This window comes from Dunckerocampus dactyliophorus, chromosome 12 (assembly GCF_027744805.1).
Source record: "Dunckerocampus dactyliophorus isolate RoL2022-P2 chromosome 12, RoL_Ddac_1.1, whole genome shotgun sequence".
Classification (NCBI taxonomy): domain Eukaryota; kingdom Metazoa; phylum Chordata; class Actinopteri; order Syngnathiformes; family Syngnathidae; genus Dunckerocampus; species Dunckerocampus dactyliophorus.
Window position 1 is genome coordinate 23,535,076 of NC_072830.1, and position 18,750 is coordinate 23,553,825.

The following is an 18,750-nucleotide window of genomic DNA, read 5'->3' on the forward strand; positions in this document are numbered from 1 at the left end:
GAAATGATGACCTATGACAGTGATCACAATGACAATACTGCATTGAAACAGTCGCACACAATAGCAGTCATGAAATGATGAATTATGATAGTGATCACCATGATAATACCGCATTGAAACAGTCACACATAACTGTAGTAATGAAATGATTATCCATGATAGTGAATAGAATCAAAGTTACTGTAATGCACATCATTGTAAAAAAAAAAAAATACATATACACACATATATACATACATACACATACATAAATACACATATACATATATATATATATATATATATATATATATATATATATATATATACATACATATACACATACATACACATACACACATACATATATACACATATATACCGCACATACACACATATATATATATAGTCATACTGCTGAAATCACCGTCGCTGTAATAAAACCAACAACATAATAACACCCTGGATAACTCAGTGAGTAATGTGGGGAAGTACGTATGTACTGTGAGTGTGCATATGTACAGGTATCTCTGTATGTAAGGAAGACTTCATATATATATAAAGGTGCAGGAATGTGTGGGCGTGTGATTGTCACTGAGAGTGCATGAAAGGAAAGGGGCCGCCTTCCACCTCCCAGAGAGCCCCGCCCCAAATAGCAAGGCCGGGCCCCGGCCGCCAGAAGGCCACCAGGCCCATAGGGGCAGGCAGCACAAAGATCAGTGCCCCAAGAGCCAGCCCAGAGAGCCCCCCCCCCCCGGGAAGACCAGTAAGGGGCCGAAGAGAGGTAATCCCAGCCAAGGACAGGGCGCCAGCGGGCCGGAGGACTGCCAACCCCCGAGACCACCGAGAGATCACACCCCACAAAGGCAGACGGGTACCGGGGGCCACAAACCGGCAGGCCCAGAGACGCCTCCACAGCCGGAAAGAAGCCCGCCCGCGCCGGAAGCGCCAATTCCCCCCCCACCGCCACCCCCACCCCCAGGGAGCGGAGCCCGGCCCGCCCCGGGCCAACCCCCGCCCGACCCCCGACACAGGGCCGCCCCGCCAAGGGATGCAGGAGGCACACCCTCCACCCACCCGGCGGAGGCACGGGCGGCAGAGATGTATCGCCCAGCACCTGACCCCACGGAGCAAACCCCTGTATGCCCCCCCCCCCCCCCCCCCCCCCAATAAATAACTAAAATAAATAAATAAATAAAAATACACACACGCACGCACATACACACTCCTACGCACCCACACACACGCACATAAACACTCCTACGCACAAACACACCCCTATGCGCACGCTCATACACACTCTTACTTACTCAAGCGCGCACACACACACACACACACACACACACACACACACACACACACACACACACACACAGTGGTCGACTGCCCGACACCCGGAAGCCCCACCCTATCCCCCGTTGGTAACCCAAGGAGCAGCGGAGCCGGGGACCCCCGGGGTCCCAGACATACGATTCAGAACCCAGGGACGGAGAGCGCAGACGGCCGGGGAGCAGGAAGACACCCGGCCACACCCCCCCAGCGGTAGGACGCCGCCAGCGAGGCAGACAGGGGAGTCAGCGAGGAGGAGAGCGGGAAACCGAGCAGGCAGGCGGGAAAACGGGCGAGCAGCCAGGCGAACCACCACACAGCGCCAACCGAGACCCGCGGGCCAGCAAACCCCGAAGAGAGAGCGGGAGCACCACACCCCAAGCCGCAGGGAGGCCAAGCACCAGCGCCGAGAAGGCGAGACCAGCAGCCGACCAGCCGACGGCCCCCACATACCACCAGAAGCCAGACCAGCCACATGCCACCAGAGCCGACAGCGCACCACCCGCGCACCGGAGCCCCACCCCCGACAAGCCCACAGACAGACCGGGGGAGGCGAGGACACAGACAGCGGCCCGGCAGCGCACAAAGCGCAACGGCGACTGACGCCCAAGCGCCCGGCAGAGCACGACCCCCCCCCAGCGAGCCCGGCCCCAGGGCACCCGCCCCCCCCACCCCCACCCCGCCACCCAGGCCCACAGTACCCGCAAGCATGACCAAGCCCCAACCCACCAGCTGGCCCGGCGCCCCAGCAGCCGCCACAGCGCAGCAACCACCGGCCGCCGCGACAGCACACGGGCCACCCGAAGCACCAGCACCGCCCCCCGGAGACCGCCGAACCCGCCCCAAGAGCGCAGAGGCGCCCGCGGCACGTGTCAGTCCAGGGGGGGCACCGCAAGCCGCCCCCCCCGGCGCAAGCCCCGGCATCAACAGGCCCCAGAGGGCCACCCCAGGGAAGGGCAGGCGAACCAGACAAGGGCACCCCACAGGCCAGGCCGCCCCGGGCGAGCCACCGCGACGGCCAGGCCCCCGGCCACACCGCCGACCCTGGCGGGCAGACGCCGAGGTGCACGAGGCACCCCAATCCAGCCCGCCCCACCCGTGTATGTGATAAGGTGTGATAGTGTCTATGATGCAATTAAAAAAAATAAATAAATAAATAAAATAAAATAAAAGAGGATGGTGTATCTGTGTGCATGTATATGGAGTGTATGTGGATGATAGCTAATGATGCAATTAAAATCGGGGGACAGCTGCCGCTCGGAGGGCCCCTCACCTGGCCAGCCCCCCCAAACCCTAAGTGTCTACTCTGCGATTAAAATTGGGGGGCAACAGGTCAGTGGCACAGCAGGAGCAAAGGAGCCCCGCAAGGCAGCTCCCCTCCCCAATCACGCCCGACCGTAGGCCACCCCCCAATGTCCTATATATATGTGAGGTGGTGCAGTGGCACAGGAAGGACGGGGGCCCCACACCCCAACGCCGCCCAAACCGAGCAGGGGGGGGACCAAGGACACATGACCGACCGGCCGCCCACCACAGCCCAGGCTCGGGCGTGCCGCAGGACACACCACAGGCCCTACCCGGCCCGCCAGGATGCCCAGTCCGGCCCACCCAACCCCCCAGAGGCGATACCCCCAGTGCCCCCCAACACCGGAGCCCCACCGGAGGTAGCGTTCACAGCGCCACCCCCAAACCGCCAAACACCACGGACAAGCCACACGCCCCCAAGGCAGATCCGACCGCCACCAGGACAGCGGGAGCCGCGCCCACGCGCCCCCCGCATACCACCACGGCCGGCAAGGGAGCAACACCACGACGACCACAAGAGCACCGGACCCCACATAGAGCGGAGCACGGCCGCACCCACGAAGCACGCAGGCCAGAGGCGCCAGGGAGGGAGGGATTACTGTACTTCAAATATACTATAATATGATTTCCACTAAAGGTGGAAGGAGAATGCAAATTCAGGCCCTTAATCTAAAACTCTAATAAAACACTAGTCATGTCAGAACACTCCAAAGGAGAAATACACAATGCAAATTCAACCCAATGCTGAGATGTAGGCTGATTTTCTGTAAACATATTTAATATATACTTAAATTATTATAGCTATTATAGCTAGCTAGATTAAGTGTCGAGAATTTAAATTAGGATCATTGATTATCATATCTCTGCACACTACTGAGTGTTATTCTATAGTCCTGTTGTCAAACATCTTCCATCATCTCCATCTGGAAAGGCACTGTACTGTACTACTTGGTAACGCTCTATAGGGACATGCTAACTGGTGTTGAATCGTGTGAGCCCTTATCTCACATTAGTTCTGGTGTCTATTCTACTTCAATTTGCACATTCACTTCTCTTAACACAAGAAAACATGCATAGTTATTTCTTGGCTGCTCACTGTAATGTATGGTGAGGTCTCACATGATGTCATATACGACAACATTTTTATGCGACTTATGAGGCGTGTTTTTCATGAAAATTGTGGGCAGGGCCTAAATTGGGCAGGTGTCAAATTTTGAGGTGCCACTGTATTTTTAATGAGTAATGAAATCCCTCAATGACAGTGAAACCGTGAAGGAAAATCCCATTAAAACACAGAGCAGTGAAATTGGTGTGTAGCCATGTGAGTGGGCGGTAAAAGCTGTAGTGTGTGTGTGGACGTGGGAGGGATGGGGGAGATGTTTGGAGACAATGGAGGCAGAGCACAAGGAAGAGTGGGGGAAATGCACAGTAGGGTTACGACACTGAAATGTTTGGAGGGGGTTCACGCATTTGTGGAACCCCGCTCAGGAAGTTGGAGGTTTGGCGTCTCTTGTGTTTGTCTCCCTGAAGAGCCTGAGGTTCAAGTGGAGACCAGATGTCTCTCCTCTTGTCTGGGTCAACACACACGAAAAAAAAAAGGGGAGAAGAGGATTGGGGGGGGGACTGGGGACTCGAGGGGTTCCGCACTAAAGGGATGAGACAGCTGAGAAATAAACACACATCAATCTGTATTTTTTTCCACAAAATGTCCACATTCCATCGCTTTCATTCCATGAAATGTTTTGTTCTTTGCTCCTTCAGTATGTGTGGAGGATTTATCGAACATCAGTGCAGTAGAGTAAAAATGCCAGTTGCTTACAAGTAGTAAACATGTTGACAAAAAGCGATTGTAAAAACGTGTTACTTTTCTTCTGACAAATTCAGGATAAAGCAAAGGAAGAAGTTCATTGAACAGCAAACAGTACCACCTTAAGTCAAACAATACTGTTTCAGACTTGAAATGAGACTGCAGGGGTTACAAATATGGCTTCTCTTTGTTTTGCAAGTACAGACATCACATTATTGAGCTGGTTATTACTTGTAGATTAGGCGGCACAAGAAATACATACTGCAGGTACATCGAGATCACACGGTAATCAGTGTTCATTGTTTAAATAGCGATGATCCATGACGTGCACTGAATTCCAGAGCCCATAATAATCAAGAAGCGAACAACACTGTATGGAACTACCTTGCCTTGCTGCAGGGTTTACCATGAAAGTAGCTCCAGAGTCGTTTTTTGGTCAACGCCACAATTTTTCCTCAGTTTGCGTGCAATCCCCGATTAGCGTACATGTCGCGCATCTTGTCGTAGTATTAATACAATGCATGACCCCATCTGTATTCTTAATATATTTTTTATATCAGAAAACGTTCTTCTTTGTTAGCATCCTAGCTAGCGAACAAAATGGAACAAACGGAAACGGGAGTTTTGTTGCCCGTCTATGATGTCATCAGCGGTTGACTCTCAAAAATGGTAACACAAAACACGTTTTTAGTTTTATAATTACAGTTTTGCATGAAGTAATTCTAAATGCAGATAAATCAAAGGGATAAACAAACATTTAAGGTTACTTTTACCTTCAGTGACGACTACCGTTCCCAAAGACAAGCGAAACACCACACGGACAGCATCGTCCTGTTTCTTCTTATTTCTTGAATTCAATCTGGTTTCTCGCCTTCTTTGTCAAAATGCTGGCAATTGCAACTTTCTTTTGGATCCATTTTGGGTTACAGTATTGGGGCGAAACACAACTGAATTCAAGAAACAAGTCATGTCAGGAAGGTGGCAGTGGTTGATATCGCTGCCACATCATGTCTTTGGGGACAATCATGTCAAGAATCATGTTTTGATGAAGGTAAGAGTAACCCTAAATGTTAATTTATCCCCTTTCAGTCATCATTTATATGTATTTATATGCATTCCAAACTGCTTTCTGCTTGTCAAAGTATAATTGTAAAACTATAAAAACATGTTTTGTGTTTACATTTTTGGCTTCTTGGAACGGATTAATAAGATTTTCATTATTTCTTTTGGGAAAAATGTATTCGGTTAGTGCCTGTTTCCGTTACAGCCGAACCTCCTGGAACGAATTAGTGACGCTAACCAAGGTTCCACTGTATTTCGCATTGTTTTATGCATGTAAAACTATAATTATTGTCTATGAAATATATGTTGTGTTCATATTTTGGGTGTTTGAAACTGATTAATAGAGTTCACATTATTTGCTATGAGAAAAACTTCTTTGGTTTTCGTATGTTTCAATTTTAGTCGGACCTTTAAGAATTAATAACGAAAACTGGAGGTACCACTGAATTTCCATTAAATAAATTGATTCTAAGTAGCACTGAATAAGCAGCCGGCGAGTGTCTCCGAACAGTGTTCGTCTTTAGAGGTTCTACCATAAGCTATTTTTGCACGTTGACTATATGTTGACGATATGAGACCAGCATCTCCTTTTTCATGCATTCAAAACTGACACACGTTCCATTTATTTGACGTTGCTCTCAGACGACCCTGTCACCGCATGAGGAAGTATGTCAATCAGAAATTGGAAACATAGGAAAAGCAAGGCTAAGTCCAAGTACAAAAATAGAAAAAACTGTACTTTGTTTTTTTTCTCAAAAAGAAATATAGCATATAGCATATGAAGACTGGGTTTTTACACAGTGGTCTGTGATGATTGACGATTTAAAGCTCTATAATTTAATGTAATTGTAAGACTAACAAATATGTGATGCTTTTCAAAAATGAGTCATCATGTGTATAGAAAGGGAACACATTTCGTAGCATAAATGCCACTTTTAAATGTCATACAAGAAAAACAGATTTGAAAGAGAAGAGCAGAACAGATGTGTTGTGTTGTGTACAGTACTGGCCCTCATACAGCTTACATGCCGGCCTGCTTGGGGTGAGTGTGTGCTTTGGCCCATCCCTACAAGAAAATTCAATTTTGCCTAATAAAAAGGGGAGTGACACACATTTCTGGAGGCAAACAAGTTTTGCAAAGCTTGAAAACAAAAACAGAGCCGCTAATCATCATAGACTTATGTGTTAGTTGTACACATTAAAACATCCTAATGGTGTGGAAGTCCTCCTTGTGTGACCATGACAACTGACCACCCAAGTGTGGGCTCCACACGGCAGTGAGAGATGTCCTATGGTACCTGGCATGGAGATGTTAGCAGCTCACACTTGCTTCAGTTTCTTTGGGTTCACATTTGGGGAATACGCAGGCTGAGTTATGACCAGAACGTAATCCAACGTTTAAGAGGGATTTTCAACTGGTGGCCTTTGGGCCAGTTTCTCACCTTCTTTATCAAAATGTTGCCACTTGCAAATTTCTTTTTCTCCATTTGGGTTCTTGAGGTGAGAAACACTATTGAATTCAAGAAATAACTCATGGAAAAACAGGAAGGTGGTGTTGAAGTCGAAGTTGCCGAGCTCACTTCCACATCGTGTGTTTGGGAACAGTCCCGTCAAGAATCACGTGTTCATTGAAGGTAAAAGTAACCTTAAATGGTCATTTAGACCCTTTCATTCATCATTCTTATGTATTTATATGCATTTGAAATTATTTTCTACATGTCAAACAATAATTGTAAAACTACAAGTATAAAAACGTGTTTTGTGTCAACATTTTTGACTTTCTGGAACGGATTAATTGGATTTACCTTTTTTCCTTATGGGATAAATTCATTTGGTTAGCATCCGTTTCAGTTAGAGTCGGGACATTCCGGAACAAATTAACGTTAATGATGCTGACCAAGGTTTCACTGTATTCAAGGTTCAACGGTAGATTCTAAAAATAGCTCCTAAAACAAAAAAAGATAAGTTAAACAACTAAATGCACACTCATACAAAGTCATCTGTACCCATCTACCATCATCCATTTATTATCATTGCTGCAGCAGCAGAGCATTCTTGCCATAGAGAGGATCTTTGACGAGTATTTTTACAGAACGTCCTTAAAAACATTAGTGCGCTCTTTTGTCGTTTTTTTCTTGTTTTGACTGGAGCTCCTTGAAAACAGCAGAGAGGATCTTGGACCAATGTTTTCCCAGTATGCCCTCAAAAACAGCACAGTGTTCCTGGCATGTGTCTGGTTTTTTTTTGCAGTATGGTCTAAAAACATCAAAGTACTTTTGTCATGTAGAGGATCTTTGACTAGCATTTTTGCAGTAGGTCCTTGAAAGCAGCACCATAGTGCTGTAAAGAGGCACATAAAAACAGCACATCTCTCCTGTTATCACAACCGTATTGCAACTTGCAAAACATTTTGTGTTTTGCAGGTTACTGAAATTTAATTGAACTTAGTGAAATACTTACAGCAGCAAAATGTTTTTAATGAGTGGCTGGAAGCTGCCAAATATGGCAAAATCAGCAAAATTATTATCATGCCCGTCCCTAACTCGCAATAAAATTAAGACTGACAGTTAAAAAAAACAAAAAACAAACAGAAAGTTCTCTCTCAACCTGTCCCACCTGGGTGATATTTGTTACTGCAGTTTGACAACACAATCACCATAAACTATGTGAGGAAATATTAGACATCTCATTTTCCAAAGGAAGCATGGTGATGATGTGGTGGCATGACCCACATAGAAATAAGATCCACTGTAGTAAAAAAGAAAAGGTGGAAAGATTCCATGGAATTTTTTCACTTAAATATTTGTCCTGGCCTGCAAAAAGAGGAATTAAACACTCTTACTGCTAGGCTCCTGGCAAAAATACTCAAGAGAACAGAGGCAACTGCCAAATTAGATCATAGAAAACACATTAGTTTATACGTGCACCACATACGGCAAACACAGATGGCCCCAGGATATATGACGTGAAGTTAGTGTTACTCGCCAAAGCTCAATTTTGCTTTTTTTTGCTATAGAAATTATGCTTACTTTCACTGATAGCAATCACATCAAGCAGGAAAAGAGTGAAGTTAGGACAAGAAACCGTCGAAGATGAATGTCTTTTTGTGGACAAATTCGGAGTAGGGGGAAAAAAGCAGAGAAAGACATCTGAATGAAAGGAAAGTCTCATCCCTCCCTCACTCTGGTGACAATCTGCAACCAGCTGGCTGAACCAAAGCCTCCATTCATGGCATTGCAGGAGGAGGGGAGAAAAAGGGGATACACATTCGTCCCTGTACCCGACACTGGGATGGAGGATGCAGAAGTCAGTCACCACTAATCTTTCAGGAAAATTAGGAGAAAATGACGTCAAAAGCCCATTCCTTGAATTCAACAACCAGCAATAATATACTGTATCTACAAATACGGCCAATCAGTTATTGTAATTTTTCTCATGAACTTCTCACTGTTTTAAAGCATGCCCGTGGAAGAGTTTCAACCTGATCTAACCTGTTCCTGTAGAAGGCACAACTGAGGGAACAAGAGAGCAAGGGAGTGAGGCCGAGTTTAACTTTCTCAAGGCATATAAAGTGCCCTGGGTTGTCACATTTCGCAATGATTGTCTCTTGGCTCCTCCCTCGCTTGTCCTAGACAAGAAAGACAGGTACTGTGCCTTTCACGTCTGCCATTCTGAATCTGGTGGCTGTGCTAAAAGCCATGCTAAGACTGCACGACTGATGTTGCATGGTAATGGTTTGATGTTAACATACCGTTGTTAACATCAAACCATTACCATGCAATACAGCGATGATGCAGTATATTGTAAGGAATCTCTACGAAATCTCTATGAAATTGAAGGCAACATTATGCTATTCAATCACAATTTTTGTGTAAAAGTATTGTCAGATGCTGCAGGGTTTACCAAGCACAAGGAAAAAAAATGTGAAAAGCATGTTTTTGTTGACCTCTTAAAAACACCAAGTTGACATTTCATGTAGGGTCAAGGTTAAACAAACCAACCAAAATTAAACAAAAGCTTATTTGGTTTGAGGACTTACTACAATATGATGTAAACCAAGCTCCCAGGACTGACTTATCTTGTGGTGCTTCACCATGTCAGAGAGGTCATACATGAAGTAACCTGTCAGGATAGAAAACATTCATGTCATTACTATCATAGGCACTTCATGCATTCATCAAAATGCAACAGATTAATTGTCGCAAGCGCTGCCAGGAGTCAGGGGGGACCTTGCTTCCATGACAACCATGATGGCAACTAAGAGGCGTCTTGGAGAGGGGCTATTCATATCCACCAACTCCCACCCAACCCTCCGCCCCTACCCGGCCGTATCCATGGCGACAGCTTTTCACAAGACTGGAAAAATAATGGAGTGGTAAGGATGAAGGCGGCGGTGTGTGGGCCAATGTGGGGCTTTGCTAAGGTTGGAAGTGGCCCTTTTATGTTGGGAAATGTGACACCGGGATCACAGGACTGATGTGGTGGCATGTTTGCAGTATTCTCACCATAAACTGACATGAAGCTCTTACGTCAGCAGGGCACGGATGAACACAGCATAAATGAAACATAGTCGATGAAAAGTGTAAAGCGAAGACGCTTCACTCCCCCCTCGCATAACAACATTTACAGTCATTTCAATTTACAATCATTGCATTCACAATCCGTAGGTGAAACTTGGAAATAATTCCAAACCCAACAATATTGAGTTAGCAAGCTTGTTGCTGTGTGGAACATGTCATCAATAATTCCAAACCCAACAATATTGAGTTAGCAAGCTTGTTGCTGTGTGAAACATGTCATCACTCGTGCGCCGAGATCATTGTCGGCTTAAAAAACAATACTGATATGAACCAATATCTCATTTTTATGCCACTACCGGCTAAGAATATTACTCGGCCAATATTATTGGACATTCCCATTAGAGTGAAAATAGTTAGCGTCCATCCCAGTTAGTTTGTTTTTCGTTGAAAATTTCTCAATTTCTCTTTCATCATTTATATTTATTTATATGCATTTTGAATTGCTTTCTGCATATTGGCTTTCTGGAACGTATTAATTGGATTTCAATTATTTCTTATGGCAAAAATGTATTCGGTTAGCGTCTGTTCTGGACCTTCTTGCATGAATTAATGACGCTAACCATGGTTCAATTTTTTTTTTTAATAATTCTATACACAACACCCCATAATGACAATGTGAGAAAAGTTTGTCAAAGTAGTGTCTTCAGGACAACTATGTTATTGTCCTTGAGTGGGCCAGCCAAAGCCCATACTTCAATCCGAGAATAACTGGGTACTGATTACTAAGTACTGAGCAAAGGGCTGTGAATATTTACATACATGTGATTTCTTAGTTGTTTTTTTTTGTTTTGTTTTTTAATTTGCTGTTTTCATTGTTCTGGGGTGTTGTAAGTTTTTGAGGGGGGAAAAATGTTGGAATAAGGCTGTCACACAAACTGTGGAATGACTGAAGCGCTGTGAATACTTTCCGGATGCACAGTACTGGGCTGCACTGTATTTAGTAGGGTTGGGACAAAGTATTAATTTGTAACGTTAGTTATCTCTTACAGTGCATTATCACCTGCATCACATAGATATTGTTGCTATCCAATGTACATTACATGACTATCGGCAAAATTAATTTGCTGTTTTCTTCTGTAATGTTAATTTTAATGGGATGGGAGACACATTCTGAATTCCAGTTTTGAGGCCAGTGATGTACGAAGCGGAATTCAGGCATGGATGTAGTTCAGCTTCCTATAGTGGTCATGTCGGTCTCCTTTAGATTGCAAAATAGTCAAGACTGAATCCACAGTGCCTCTGTAAACAATTAACCGATGAATATATCCCATCCCTGCTGCAGTTACATACATCCTGTATTTTCCAGATTATAAATAGCACTTTTTTTATCGTTTGGCTGGTCCTACGACATGAACGTAATGAACATGAACAATAATTACAGTCGACAGCCGCAGGAGGGCGCTCTAGGCTTGTGACAACAACAGTGATGTGAAATGAGATTGCAAGCTTGGTGAACTTGCTTACGGTAACTGGCTTGTTGAACTCAATGGCTTGTTATGTGAATTTCGCCTATTCATAAAAGACAGTTTTTAGTCTAGACTAAAGCTGTCCTATCTCGTCTGACTGGTGTGTGTCCCACCTAGTCTTTGAACATGAACTGATGAAGCCTGCTCAGATGAGAGGCGAAATGTCTTCTAAGGCAACCTGAACAGTCCAGTTGCGATCAATTCAATGCTCTAAGAACACAATGACCTGGATGAATGACAATATTCACAGGCATCAGATCTGAGTTACTTAAGATTTATCAGCTCAACCCACGTAGACGTTTGGACTTGTCTGCACCTTAAATCACAGAGCGGATCTACAGTCATGGAAAAACTTATTAGACCACCCTTGTTTCTTCAGTTTATTGATCCATTTTAATGCCTGGTACAAATAAAGGTACATTTGTTTGGACAAATATAATGATGATAACAAATATAGTTCATAAGAGTTTCATTTAAGAGCTGATATCTAGCAACTTCCATGGTTTTCTTGATAATAACCAAAATCACTTAAGTTCTTACATGAATAGCTATAGCATTGTACTGCCAAAAAAATTAACTCTTATGAGCTATTTTTGTTGTCATTGTTATATTTGTCCAAACAAAAAGGTACCTTTAGTTGGATCAGGCATTAAAATGAAAAAGAAAGTCAAGGAACAAGGGTGAGTAAAATTTTTTCCATGACTGTATTTACGCTCGTTTACACTTGGCTGAGCTCCAACTTTACAATCTCCAGCGATGACCGGTTTCACTTCATAACATACCTCCAAGATCCGTGTTGACGATTCAGTGACATGGTCGCTACATTTAGCAAGTAGAGGTGCACTTTAAAGGTGAAAGTCGGGAAGTATTTCTTGCTTGAAATCCACTGCGCGCACCTCCGAATGTACATAAATGCCGCCTTGCAATGCTGGATTTATGCCAGTCTGAAAGCTGCATAAACCCCTCCACAATGCAGCCCACCCCTTGCAGCGAGAGAACCTTGGACACACTCCTCCGTCGCCTAGCAAAGACTTGCCTTCCTGGCGAAACCCAGACAGTCTGGCTTCCCGAACATGCATGGGTGTCCAAAGTGAAGCCCAGGGGCCATCTGTGGAACGTGGCTCATTGCAGAAATAAAATAAACAAAAACCCAGCAAAAGTGACAAAACAGACCAAACGGCATAATGTAACTACAAAAGGCTAAAATGTCTAATACCAATAACTAATAAAAACAGATTCATCTTGAAGTTTGACAGACTAATTGCCTGTGAGAAAATACGTCACCAGTGACAATTCCTCAACTTAACAGCGTGAAATATTGCATTACAGTATTATGACATAATATTATTTATAATAATTATTACATATTATCATAACAGTGGTTTATTTGGTGTCAAAAAAAGTAGACAATAATATCGTTCAGCTTCAATGTGTGATACAATAATCATTGCAAAATGCACCTGCATTGTTTTGTGAATCAATTAAATGAAAAAGTTTGTTTGTCCTGTCATATTTTTCCATGATACTTTTCTTTAAATTAATGGTAAAAATCTCATCTTGTCTCGTTCTCGTGGACCCAATCTCGTACAGCGTCTCGTGTCGTGACATCCCTACTGCATATATAAACAAGCAACAGAAGTATGTGTATGTTTTAAAGCAAAAAATGTGTGCTATTTCCTCACTTTATCCGTGTTCAATAATTCAGGGTGACCTTTAATGAGTAGTGACTTCACTACTTGCTGCTCTTTTCATGCTAAAATTGTGAAAGAAAATTTGATTACTGTATTAAGCTATTCCATAAATTGTATAATTTTGTGTATGATTAAAGTTACATTTTGTCTTCAAAATGAAAGGGTGTCTAAATACTTTCTGAACAGACTCGGAGCATTTTGAGCATCATCAATGCAGGAATCAGCCATTTTCCATTGACATCCATCCAAAGAATGAATGGAACAGTTGGCTGAAAAATGGTTTAAATGTTGCCTTTTTTCCCCTCAAGGTCTTGTGGAATTAACTATTTATTAACTGATAGAGTTACATGTGTATAAAAGATGGCTTTTTAAGGAAAGGACTGACATGGTGGCATAAGCCACTTAAGCTAATATTTCAAGTATGTCTGCCTGTGGCTGTATCTTGTTGAAACCAATCATTTATGCCACTGCCTCACCATGAAAAATGCACAACACACATTACACAATAATCCTAACTAGATTTGCTATGGAGATGGTGGATGGAAGCCCCACACAAGGTCTTCACTGAACAAGTTGTGAGCTATTGATGAAATACCACAGGAAGGGTAGTGTGGTGTCCTGGTAAGCACATCTGTGACAAACCCCCCTTAAATTACTGAAACCTCAGAATCACACCCCGGTTGTTGAGTGAAGAGTCCACTAGAAGTGGAAATAAGCACTACAAACCACAGGCTTGTTGCCTGGGTGACGTCACAAGAGTGCGTGGGGTTGACACGTGGTGTCAGGACTGATATAATGCCTTCCATTGAGGCAGCACAAGGCAGTACTGCGCTTCGTCCTGCCAGTTTCTAGGGCCGGGCTTCTTAAAGGAATGTCAAACATGTTGGGAATTCTTGGGGGAGCCCGAGCAGCATGGCACACAGCCAACACAACTGCAGTTTGTGGGGCCAAGGCCAGCCCTTAAACAGTTGAAGGATTAATTGAGAAAATTCGGCCGGTTGCTATTTTAAGACTGAGGGGCAGCATGTGCACTCATGTTTGACAGATTATTGTTTTTACAGAAATAAACATGCAAACTCCATACACAGAGGCCCGAGCTGATACCGATTCAAAACTGGAAACTTCTTGATGTTGGCCAACAATTCTTACCACTGTGTTTTTCACTGTGTTTCTTTTTCGATAAATAAGGCAAAATGGGATGATTTATACATGAAGGTGGTGTGAAAGGCCCTTTTACAATTGTGTGTATTGAGTTTACTATAGTTTTCATACACACATATGCAATAGTGCAATAAAATCACGTCAAAATCGCTTTTCTGAAAAAAATTTAAATTTTTCTGGGTTAGAATTGAGATCGCGAGTAAGATTTTTCTCACAAACACACACCCCATTTGTCCCGGGCCATATGCTTATGTTTTAAAGAAATCACACTTGTTTATTATTATTATTATTATTATTATTATTATTATTATTATTATTATCATCATTATAAAATTAAGGGCATTTCACCCCAAGTTGCCTGGGAAAGAGCCCGGCTCACTGGTTACCCTAACGAGGACTAGGGTTTTCCAGGGTGGAACTCGTGTCTGTTTTTTGTAGAAAGTAGAAAACATCAGGTTTGCTATTATGGTGATACAGTATGAAGAAAATAGAGTAAAGGGCACACATTGGGTGCTACTCCATCATCTCACAGCAACACACCGAATCTATCATTCTGTTCATTTACTCACCGATTGAAAATGAGACCAATGAATGAGAAAACACTGAATGTGTTTCTATCAAATCTTCTGCCATGTGTGGATGAAGGATAAAGCTGGAAAACACAAGTTCAAAGTCACATGTGACATCTCAACACTTTGTTTTCTAATAAGTCATCATTAAGAGTCATTTACCAAAGCACTGCCCATATAGCCGTGACAAGACTGTGCACGAAGGACGTGGAGATGTTTCTCCATTTCGTTGCATTTTTGCAGGCACTGGCTGGCACTGGTAACCTGCCCACTCCGGTGTTGACCAGGCGGAAGAATCCGAAGGCTCCCCCGGTGGTGAGAAGGACTGAGCTCAGCTCCATGGCCCAACAGTGTGTTAAGTGCGGGAAGGATTCACGGCCAATGCGATGACCTGACCACTGTGGCGACTTCGGGTTAAAAAAAAGCGCTCCACAAATTCACATACCGGTAAAATCACGACGCTGGCTGGAGAGCCCAAAAGGCGCTCATTTAGCCTTCTGTTGGCCAAAAAACAGACAAACGTGATGGTATAAGGCGAGGGACCAGCGAGGACCGGAGGTGTTGTGTGTGTGTGTGTGTGTGTGTGTGTGTGTGTGGCCTGGTGCCGTGAACAAAGGTCCGTGTTCTCCGGTGAAAGGTGAAAGGCCACAACAAAAAGGCGTGACGTCGAAACGGCTGTGTTGTAAAATCCTGTATGTTGCTTGTGCAACTTTTTGACACCCTGAGAAAGCAAACAAACCACTTATCCCCGCCCTACTACAAGGGGGCGCGGCCACGAGCACGTTTCATGTCTCGTGCAGCGTTCAAGTGTCCTCAGAAATTTCAAACTTCTTATTTAACGCTCCCAAAAGATTAGTAATTGGCGGTGGAAAGAATACTAAAATATTGTGCTGAAATAAAAATGTAGTGACTTTGCTGGACTTTGCAAGTAAAAGTACTGGTCTAAAAAAGTAAATCAAACAATCAAGGAGTGCCACAATTGAAAGGCAATACACGTGGAAATACAAAGAGAATCAATAATTTTAATAAATATGCAAATGTCGTCATATTATTTTTCAATTTTGTCATTGTTTTTACTGTATTGTCTTTGTTTTTTCCATTTGTTTTTTGTCATTACATTTACTTGACAGCTCAAGATGGCCATTGAGGCAAAGGCAAAAGAATGACCCGCCCACTGCCTTTGCTGTGGGCGGGTGACTAGTCCATAACTGATCACACCATTCCTGCTTAAAGTGATCATGACACCAAAAAAAGTTTGCAATAACAATAACAAAATGAAAGCACTCATTTAATCAAAAACATTTTTGTCATACTGCTATCATGGATAATTAAACAACTATGAAATAGGAATGAAATTAAGTGGTTATTTTGACACGATTTGGAACCATTTTGGCTATAACGTCGACCCTGGAAACCCTTTCGGCTGTCGTCACTCTATGGAGCAAAAACAAAGCAAGAAAAGACAGCTATTTTCTGACATTTCAGACTGTTCTTTGGTAGTTAAGGCGATGTGAATGTGTCAGACAGTAGGAGACAGACCAAAATATTGGACAGACCTTCTCAATCACTTGGGGACACATTCCCAGTTTTTGCAATTTTCCAGACTGACTGACTTAATTTCTTAAAGAAATGATGGCCACTCATTTCTCTTTACTTAGCTGGTTGGTTCTTGCCATAATATTAATTCTAACAGTTGTCCAATAGGGTTGTCGGCTGACTTGTGCACAACACAACTGATGGTCCCAACCCCATTAGTAAGTCAAGAAATTCCATTAAGTAGCCCTGACAAGGCACACCTGTGAAGTGAAAACCATTTTCCTCTGCTTATCTGGGTCCGGGTCGCAGGGGCAGCATCTCAGTCGGGAAACCCAGACTTCCCGGTCCCTGGCCACCTCCTCCAACTCCACCAGGAGGACACCAAGGTGTTCCCAGGCCAGCTGTGAGAGATAATCCCTCCAGCATGTCCTATGTCTGCCCCAGGGCCTACGCCCGGCTCGGCATGCCTGGAACACCTCAGGTCACAACCCGACGAGGTCATCAGGACCACATCATCTGCAGAGAATAGCAGAGCCGAGATCCTGATGCCACCGAACTGGACTCCCTTGACGCATTGGCTGCCCTATGACAAAGGGCAGCCTTGGCGGAGGCCAACGTTCAGTGGAAACAGGCTCGACTTACTGCTGGCAATGGGGATCCCGTGTGGCTTCTTCGGGCTGGGCCCCATGGGTGAAGGCCCGAACACCAGGCGCTTGCCTGCGATCCCCTCCCCCAGGCCTGGCTCCAGGGTGAGGCCCCGGTATCCCACGTCCGGGCGAGGTGCGGCCCCTCCTCTTGTGTTTATTCATAAGGTCTTCTGAAGGTCTTCAAGGCATATAATAATAAATAAATATTAATATAATAATAATAAATAACATAAACAATATAAACAATATAACATAAACAATAAAATAACATGTCATTAACATGTCATTTCAGCTGGAAGAGTTACACTGCCTACAGACGGTTTACCCGTTGGTGTTACCAGTACTTTGGCTGACACATGCGCGTGCCACTCCCATCATGTACTGTAACTGTAATCAGGAAAAAAAAATTCAGTCAATCATGTGGGATTTAGTTACCAATGATCCCAGTGTATCAGCAAAATATTTGCTATTTGTCACAGACAAAGTTGTTGTTCTTAATAAAGACAATATACATTATTTATGTTTATACTGTTTTTATGTTTCATTCATGAAACAAATTTACATGCGCTCGACTTCGCTTGAAGTCGTCTCCATCGTAGTCCTTGCTGAAACAAACGTATTCAACCCTCTCCAAAAGTTCCTTGACATAGTCTGCAAAATTTAATATTAACAAAGGAGTAGGAAAAAGGAGAGCTTAACCCTTCTCCATGTCCCAGCAACTACTGACAGCAATTACCTGTGTTTAACATGTTCACACTTACAGTAGCTCATGTGTTTGACATTGGTAATGGTCATGTGGTTTATTTGTTTTGAGCATGCTTGACAAGTTACATTAAGTACATCACATGTTTACACTTGCAATATTCAGCATTTCCGAACAGAGCAGAAAGAAGCTGAGTTTATTTAATCGTACCCCTTCTCAACAAGTCCTTATAGCTTGTTCACTTCAACATGTTACCATTTACTAATAGAGAGAGAAAGGAATAACGACTGTGCAATAATACATAGATAGTTTATTCAGCGATGGAAGAAAAGAAAAAAAGAGGAAAAGAATACATTTATTTATTCTTTTATTTATACTTATAAGTATAAATAAAGAAAAAAATACACACATTATTACATGTTCTATATGTTGTGACATGTGGGTTGAGTTTGCAGAAAAAAAGATCTTGAGATCCAAATTACAAACTCGTGAGGTTCTTGTTGACGGCTCTTATGATTTTTGGATATACTGTACCTGTTGTTACTCACCACATTGGCAAATTACAAACAGTTCCTGAAGGCACCAAGCCTCTAAGGCGCACTCAATGGGTCAATGTACTATGGAATTGTGGGATATGTAGTTTGTTTACATGCCAATGCTTATGTGTGGCGTTTAGGGTCCTATTTAAAACCTGTTCACCAACTGTCATTACTGGCAGTTTGGATTGTCATTCGGCACTTCGTTTATAATTTTCATTCAAAAAAGGTGTGACCAAAACAGCGTCATTGCACATAGCAACACTGGCGAGGTTGTGACCGGCAGCCGAATAGCGATTATGGTAACAACAGCGTCACTATCAGGCTTTGGTCGGCATTGTTGAACTCATGCGGCTCTCAGTACTTCCGGGTTATTATG

The 18,750-nt window shown here is 43.5% G+C and overlaps 1 protein-coding gene across 1 annotated transcript in view; it reads right to left on the reverse strand.

The window, feature by feature from the left end:
* The window catches only part of tlcd2 (TLC domain containing 2), a 29,992-nt gene extending 14,312 nt beyond the window's left edge, over window positions 1-15,680 (reverse strand). The window contains exons 1-3 of the mRNA XM_054794620.1: window positions 15,112-15,680; window positions 14,950-15,032; window positions 9,522-9,604 (exon numbers count right to left, since the gene is read on the reverse strand). Coding sequence (XP_054650595.1) covers window positions 9,522-9,604; window positions 14,950-15,032; window positions 15,112-15,290 — 345 coding nt within the window. The 5' untranslated portion in view covers window positions 15,291-15,680. The remainder of the gene's footprint in view (window positions 1-9,521; window positions 9,605-14,949; window positions 15,033-15,111) is intronic.
* Between the last annotated feature and the right edge of the window lie 3,070 nt (window positions 15,681-18,750).